The sequence below is a fragment of the Crocodylus porosus genome, unplaced genomic scaffold (genome assembly GCF_001723895.1).
Source record: "Crocodylus porosus isolate Cpor-Errol unplaced genomic scaffold, CroPor_comp1, whole genome shotgun sequence".
NCBI lineage: Eukaryota > Metazoa > Chordata > Crocodylia > Crocodylidae > Crocodylus > Crocodylus porosus.
The window spans coordinates 33,900,593-33,908,803 of NW_017728915.1; the positions used below are offsets into that span (position 1 = coordinate 33,900,593).

An 8,211-nucleotide genomic window follows, 5' to 3' on the forward strand; every position below is an offset into this window, starting at 1 on the left:
AAGAAATTGAACAGCGCAGGCCCAAGGACCGAGCCCTGGGGGACTCCGCTGCCCACTTCCCCCCAGGTCGAATATGACCTGTCCACCACCATCCTCTGAGTACAACCCTTGAACCAACCTGCAATCCATCTGGCTGTGTAGGCATGAATACAACAGTCACCCAATTTTTTTAATGAGGATGGGGTGGGAGACTGTGTCAAAGGCCTTGCTGAAGTCCAGAAAGACTACGTCCACGGCGACACCTGCATCCATTGCTTTTGTGACCTGATCATAAAAGGCAGTCAGGTTGGTCTGACATGACCTGCCCCTAATGAAACCGTGCTGGTTGCCCTTGAGCATCATCTCCGAGGCTGGCCCAACTCTTTGATGATCTTCTCAAAGAGTTTCCATAGGACTGAGGTAAGACTGACGGGCCTATAGTTGCCCGGGTCCTCCCTCCTCCCTTTTTTAAAGGTGGGGACCACGTTGGCTATCTTCCAATCATCTGGCACCTGGCCCGAGCACCACGAGCGCTTGTAAAGCTGTGCCAAAGGCCCTGTAATAGCCCCTGCTAGCTCCCTCAACATCCTGGGGTGGAGAGCATCTGCACCTGCTGATTTGAACACGTCTAGCCCCTCCAGAAGCTCTCTAACCTGGTCCTCCCCAACCTGAGGTCTGGAGGCATTCCCCTCAAGTCTGTCTTGCATCACGGTGGGGAAGTCCCAGTCCCTGCCCAAGAAAATGGAGGTGAAGAATTGGTTAAAGAGGTCTGCTTTCTCTTCTGGCACAACCACCAGATTGCCCAGAGGATCTTGCAGGGGCCCCACATTTCCCAGTGTTTCCTTCATCCTCCCTATATATTTGAAAAAGGAAAAATATTCCTTCTGCTTTGTGTGGGGATCAAACTCACAACCTTCACATTATAAGACTGATGTGCTACCTACTGCACTAATGAGATAGCACCAGTTAATGTCAGGTGGCCAGAGGGATTTGCAAAACCTCTGAGTGTGCCAGTTTCATTCACTCTTTGGTATGTGACTGCATTTGTAATGTGATCCCAGACATCATCATTTTAAGTACAGCTATAGCCCGAACCAGGCTGGATGGGTGAAACAGAAGATACAGCAACTAACTATAGCCAGATGAGAGCCATTCAGTTGATTGCTGCTCTGAAAGTCTCTCTCTTTTATTTTATATAGTATACACGTAAGGAGCATTATTATGCTTTTGGCAGTGGAAACAAATGACGATAACTTTTTCTTTTTTCTTTTAAAGGAATCTTGGGCACAGGATATCAGTAAAGTCAGAGAACGAATGACAAAGTTTATAGATGACACTATGAGAGAAACTGCTGAGCCTTTCCTCTTTGTAGATGAGGTGAGATAATATGATAATTTCTTTTAGTTATCTATATTTTCTCTTTTTATTTCCTGTAAATTGTAGTTTGCTGATTAGAGAGCAAGTTCTGTGAACTCTGCTCTTTTTAATGTTTTGTATTCTTTTCCCTCTTGCAACCAAATACATTTACATCCAGTCTCTATCTTTATGTTTTAGTTCCTGACTTACCTTTTCTCAAAAGAAAACAGTATTTGGGATGATAAATATGATGCAATAGATCCCCAGGATATGAATAACCCTTTGTCCCACTACTGGATCTCTTCCTCTCACAACACGTAAGTTTTTTTTAAATACCTTGGTCTTTTAGTTCTGGTCAGATAGACCTGGTATATATTAAGAGAAAAAAGTCCAAGTTATGCCAGGAACATGCAGTCTGGCTTTCTGAAGACTCCATGGGAGGTTATGCATATGCACCTGACAGTGGTCACTGACCTTTTTCTGAAAACTTTAAAAAAAAAAAAAAGTCTTGAGAAGTAGTGAATTGTATTTTCAAGAAATACAAAGCAAAAAAAGCCTTTCCAGGAGAAAATGGAAGAGAACTGTAGCCATTAGTCTATGCTCAGACTCTTGCTTCCTGTAAATAACTCTGGGGGTGTGTCCAGACAAGTGTGCACATGTGTTTTCCCCAGGGACAGATAGTGGCACAACTATGTGCCACTGCTGTTTGTGCCTGGGGAATGCCCCTGCACGCATGTTCTGGCTCTGTGCTGCAAATATGCAGAGTGAAGAACCTTTCAATGTGTTTTGCAGCACCTCAGAAGCCTTTGAGGCCCTGCAAAGCGCACGTGCATGCTCATCTAGATGTGCCCTAGGAGTCAGGGCTCTTCAAAGAGCCCTGCACGTACTGCCCAGTTCAGACCTAGTGTGTCTAGGTTTTATGAGACTTTAAGAGGCAAATCTTAAGCCACTTCAGTAGTGGGACTTTTGTCTCAGTGCAAGTTGCAGAATTTGGGTAAAAGTTCTTTCTGGGATGCATGTGTCTTATTGTGTATTGTATATAAGGGGTCAGAATTGTACTGGTATTCCTTATGCCACCTGTACTGCAGCATTGTAGTCAGCTGTGCATGCATCTTTGTTTAAACACAGCTCTAGAGAAGGATGGTGATAGTATTTCAAACTTATATTGCCTACAGTTTCAAAGGAAAGTTGTGGCAGAAACCAAGAACGGAACCCAGGAGTACTGGCCTCCAGTCAGTTTCTAAAACCAGGATGTAATATTGCTTTAATGTGGCCAGATCGTTTTGGGGTGGAAAATGCCACCACCTTTGTGTGACTGGAAAGGTGACGAGTGCTGTGCTGAGCTCTGCCAGATCCGGAGGGAGTGCAGGGTGCCAGTGGGGAGATGCTGGAATACAGACTGGGGGTGTAACAGTTTGTGCTGTTCCAAAGTGGAAAGGGTTGTTTCCAGTGAAGGAGATAAATGTGGCTGATATGGGTTGTAGAAACTGAGTGCCCGTGGGGCATGCCCGAAGATGTCAGCCCTCACTCTGATCTTCAGAGAATCACAGAAAGTTAGTTTTGGAAGGAACCTCAGGAGGTCACATCTAGTCCAACCCTCTGCTCAAAGCAGGACCAGCCCCAACTAGATCATCCCAACCAAGATTTTGTCTAGCTGGGTCTTAAAAACCTTCAAGGATGGAGCATCCACAACCTCTCTGGGTAACTTGTTCCAGTGTTTCACTGCCCTGCTAGTGAGAAAAGTATTCTTAATATCTAACCTAAACTTCCCTTGCTGCAACTTGAGCCCATTGCTCCTTGTTCTGTCATCTGCCCCCACTGAGAACAGTCCAGCTCCATCCTCTTTCGAACCCCCCTTCAGGTAGTTGAAAGCTGCTGTTAAACCCCCTCTGTCTTCCCTTCCCTAGACTCAATAAGCCCAGTTCCCTCAGCCTCTTCTCAGAAGTCATTTGCCCCAGACCCCAAACCATCTTCACTGCCCTCTGCTGGACTCTCTCCAACTTGTCCACATTCTTTCTGTAGCGGGAGGCCCAAAAGTGAACACAGCACTCCAGATGTGGGCTCACCAGTGCTGAATAGAGGGGAATAATTACTTCTCTTGACCTACTGGCAGCACGCCTACCAGTGCAGCCCAGTATGCCGTAGCCTTTTTGGCAACAAGGGCACACTGCTGGCTCATATTCAGTTGACTGTCCACTGTACCCCCAGGAACTGCTGCCCAGCCAGTCACCCCCAGCCTCCACCAGTGCATGGGATTGTTCTGTCCTAAGTGCAGGACTTCGCACTTGTCTTTGTTGAACCTCATGAGATTCCTTGTGGCCCAATCCTCCAATTTGTCTAGGTCACTCTGAATCCTGGCCCTACCCACCAGTGTATCTACTACTCCCCACAGCTTGGTGTCATCTGCAAACTTGCTGAGGGTGCAAGTTTCCTTGTTATTAGGAGTTTAAGTTGCTATCAACTCTTTCTTAAACATAAAAACCTTTAAGAAATAATGTGGCTGAAAATTTCTATAGTGGGGCCTGCCTTACTCTTAGCCATTCTGGTGGGTCTTTCAAGATTTGTTCTTTGTGAACTCTAAATAAGCAGACTCCTAGCCCAGATAATAGGAAGCAGGATTTTCTATAATAGGAAAACTATCAGTTATCAGATAGAAAAGGGGGGCAGGGGGAACATGTTGGCATCGTTGCCTTTCCTAACTTGCAGTCTCATTTTTCTGCTTAGATACCTCACCGGGGACCAGCTTCGAAGTGAATCCTCCACAGAAGCTTATATCAGGTGCCTTCGCATGGGATGTCGCTGTATTGAGTGTGAGTAAGAGGCTCGTGGACTGGCATGTGATGAAAGAATGGTTTTGTTCCCCACCTAGGTGGAGCTTCCTCTGATAGCTAAGCACAGACACAAACAAGAGCTCTGGGGGTGGGGGAGGGCGGGTTTAAACACAGGGTCATGCATTTCTTGTTAAATGATGTGCTAATTCCTTGAACCAGCTTTTGCAGGAGTGCCCATGTATTCCACTATGCACTTGTTCTTTTTCTTTCCTTAGAAGTCTAACTAGCCCTTTTCAAACCTAGCTCAGGGTATACACCAGTGACAAATTGTCACAGTTACCAAATGAAAGCAAATGGTTTAAAGCCCAGTAAATAACTTTACGACGAACATTTATGATGAAGGTTTGCAGCTAATTGATGCAGTTATGCTGATGGACATTTGTTTCATGAGCACCAGGTTGCAGCCCCTCTGTGTTGGTATTGGTACCACACAGAAAATAGTGTCAGCCCAGCTAAGAGTCTATAAAATTAATTTCTCCAGTAACTACAAGGATATCCTCTGAAGGGTTTGTCCACACTTTATGGTATTTTATGCAGGTTGTTTGGCCAGGCACTGCTCGGCACTGTTCAGAAGTTATCTTGCTACTGGCTGATCAGCCTCTCTCTTTCTCTCTCTCTCCCATAGTTACAAGAGGCCCCATGGTATAGTTATTAATCTGCTAACTGAGCACCTGTATAAAGTGCTGACTTGAGAACTGGGATAAGCTGTAAATGGAGAAACTTCCAAATAGTAGGAGCAGATTTACTACTTGTGAATATAGGTAGTAAACAGTCTAAACAACTGTCTAAATTCCTTGGGCATTTATACACATACTTTTTTCCCACAACATGCTGGAGATCGGCCGCTTCAGAGTAGACTTGATGAATCAAGTTTGCTCTGCAGGCGAGCTGAGGTGAACTGCGCTGCGCTGCATACAGGTGTATGAACAGCGAAATGCAGGTCAGCGCGCAGAACATGGTGGTGGTATGCTTTTGAACTAAAGCACCTCTGAGGTATGTTAGTTCAAAACCATGCTGCCGCCATTTTCTCTGCGCTGACGTGCATTTTGCCACTTATACAGCTGCAAGCAACACTGCGCGGGGTGCTTTTCAAAGTGTCTGACACTGTGTAAGAACGCCCCTTGTTTCCTGGTTTCTAACTTTTGAAAATTCTGTGTTATGTTCTGTGTTTGATACTTAAACAAACTTAATCTTCTCTGTAAGGAACATCAATCTATTTCAAGGAGCATTTTAACAGAATATAAAAGTATATGATGAATTGTATAGAACACTTGGAGGCACTGGATAGAGTTGGGCTATACACATTGGAGTTGTTTAAATAATTACCTTGCCTCTATTTTTTTCCCTCCTGCTGTGCTCATTAGTGGATTGCTGGGATGGTCCTGATGGGAAACCGATAATTTATCATGGATGGACTCGGACAACAAAAATCAAATTTGATGATGTGGTGCAGGCCATCAAGGATCATGCATTTGTCACATCTGAGTAAGTTTTTCTTGACTTCACAGGCTGGTGTTTCCTTACTGTTCATGTTGGATTCATGAAAAGGCCAAAATGTCTATACCTTCCATAGCGTGGTTTCTGTGATACTCCAAGAGACACAAATCTTGGTATATTTAAGTTGCAGGAGAGGGCCCATAACATTTCAGGGTGCTGCTGGGAGAGCTAGAAAACACAAAAGGGGCTCTTCATCTCCCTGCATGAGACCTTGCCTGTATAGACAACCTTGTGATACCAAATGTTTTCAATAATGTGATTTTTAAACTATTGGAAATGTTGAGCAGTGTTAGTGAGATGGAAACTCAAAGCCACTAACTTACTAGTGTAGGTGAGTTCCTTAATGGAGAGATGGGGAAACCTTTCTGTGAGCTTCTGGCTCTGGTGACCTGAATTGACAGCAGTGTCCCAGCTTTGCCTTTCCAGTTCTGTGCTGAGATACCTCTCTAACCCTTTTCTTATCTCTTGATTGGGAAGGAGCTAGGGTTGCAAGCCTCCTGTCTTCATTCCCATGTGGTGTAATTGGTCGGCCATAGAGAGAAGAAGACATTGTTCCATCCTCAAATGTTTCCCCTTGGGGGTTGAACAAAGACTGCAGTACTTCTGTCAAAGTGAAAGACTTCCTCCCCAAGCACCTGTTGACAGCAGTATGAGTCTTAGCCTGTACTCAGCAGCTACAACCTGGCAAAGGCAGTGGTTTATTTTTGGTTTGGCAACACTTCTGAAGTGGATGGGATTTAGGGAGCTATGTAAAGAGCACAGGCATGCCTTGAAATGCAGGGTTTTCCGAGTCTGTCTGACAGAGTGAGTTGCAGATGCGTATCATCGTCTCAGTGACTAGATGTTTGTGTCAACATGGGTGCACCCAAGCTTCCTGTTATACCATAAACACCTCAAACCACAAGGTAATGAGTACACTGACAATTTCCCTGAGTGCCTGTACTCTCCTTGGAGCATGTTGTCATCTAGTGGTTATGGGTGTATGCATTCCTCTCTCCATTTGTTTTGGCTTTCCCTCCCCACCCCAGCCCTTTTTTAGGAACAGATGTTGAATGCTGCCTCTCTGTTCTCTTTGTCCCAGCTTCCCTGTGATCCTCTCGATTGAAGAGCATTGCAGTGTGGAACAGCAGCGACACATGGCCAAGGTGTTCAAGGATGTATTTGGGGACCAGCTTCTGACAAAGCCTATTGAAGCCAGTGCAGATCAGCTGCCATCACCAACTCAGCTGAAAGAGAAAATTATCATTAAGGCACGTTTCATTTTCCAGGATTCACAGTGTATTGTGGTACCTTTAAACAGGATGGTGGGAACCAAGACTCTGGATTCCTTTCCTGGCTCTGCTGCTTTAGCTTTTATGTGACATTGGACAAGTCTGTAGTTGCCACATATAAAATGAGCAAAACCTGGGTTTAATTAACTAATGTTTATAAAGCATTTTGGGCTCCTCTGGGATGGAAGAGGCTGTTGCTCGAAGTGCATGTTACTAGCATTTGGCAACATTTTATGGAGTTTTGATAAATTACATACTAAATTGCTTGCTATTTGATTTTTCTTAGTAATTAATGTGGTTGATTTAAGTGCAAGAAGAAATGTCAGCTCTTTTCTAAAGGTCTCCTTTCAGCTTCTAAAATGTCACCATTCAATTTCAGGAAGGTTTGCTGCTACCAGTCCTTATCATAGACTCTTTGCACAATTACATCCTGCATAAAAATGTTAAGTACGCTCTTGAATGGAAAATAATACTAATACTATTAGCCAGTATTTATATAACCTCTTCCATTCCAGTTGATCCCAAAGCACTTTACAGACAGACTATAGACTTCATTTTCCAAAAGATGCTGCTCATTGAACATTGCAAAAACAAATGGCACTCCTGGCACACACAAAGAATAAAGGTATGACTCACATAGGTAGATTTGTTAGCAGCTTTGAGAACTTGGGGTCTTACACTCAGATAATCATAGTAAAGTATGATCACAGTAAGGGTCCTCATAAGGTCAAATAGTCCAGCCTTCTGCCCAAGGCAGGATCATCCCTTCCTAAACCATCCCAGCCAAGCGCCTGTTTAACCTGCTCCTGAAAATTACCAGGGATGGAGATCCTGCAACTTCTCTAGGTAGCCTGTTTCAGTTTTTCATAGTCAGAAAGTTTTTTCTGTTCTCCAGCCTACATTTTCTCTGCTGCAGTTTAAGGCCATTGTTCCTAGTCCTGTCCCTTACAGCCGCAGGGAAACACTGTCTCCAGCCTCTTTCAGGGATTTGAAAACTGTTATCAAATCCCTCTCAGTCCTCTTTTCTTCAGACTAAAAGTCTTCCTTAATGTCACTCTTTGGGGTCACATCTACATGAGATGTTTACTTGCCTACATAAAATGGAGCTGCCTAATTAGCAGGCCCGGGCTCTGGCCAGGTCCTTGTCACCCACCATAGAGTCCAGGCTGCTTGCAGCAGGCACTGGGGAGGCTGCAAACAGCCAAACCACTGGGGAGGCTGCAAACAGCCAAACCAGGGTCTGCAGAGTCCTGGTCTGGCTTGTTGCTGGTGGCAGG

General features: G+C 44.7%; 1 protein-coding gene across 1 annotated transcript in view; it reads left to right on the forward strand.

Annotated features, from left to right (window-relative positions):
• The window catches only part of PLCG2 (phospholipase C gamma 2), an 83,962-nt gene that overhangs the window by 42,737 nt on the left and 33,014 nt on the right, over window positions 1-8,211 (forward strand). Inside the window, exons 10-14 of the mRNA XM_019535936.1 lie at window positions 1,255-1,356; window positions 1,534-1,652; window positions 4,060-4,145; window positions 5,531-5,651; window positions 6,745-6,913. Coding sequence (XP_019391481.1) covers window positions 1,255-1,356; window positions 1,534-1,652; window positions 4,060-4,145; window positions 5,531-5,651; window positions 6,745-6,913 — 597 coding nt within the window. The remainder of the gene's footprint in view (window positions 1-1,254; window positions 1,357-1,533; window positions 1,653-4,059; window positions 4,146-5,530; window positions 5,652-6,744; window positions 6,914-8,211) is intronic.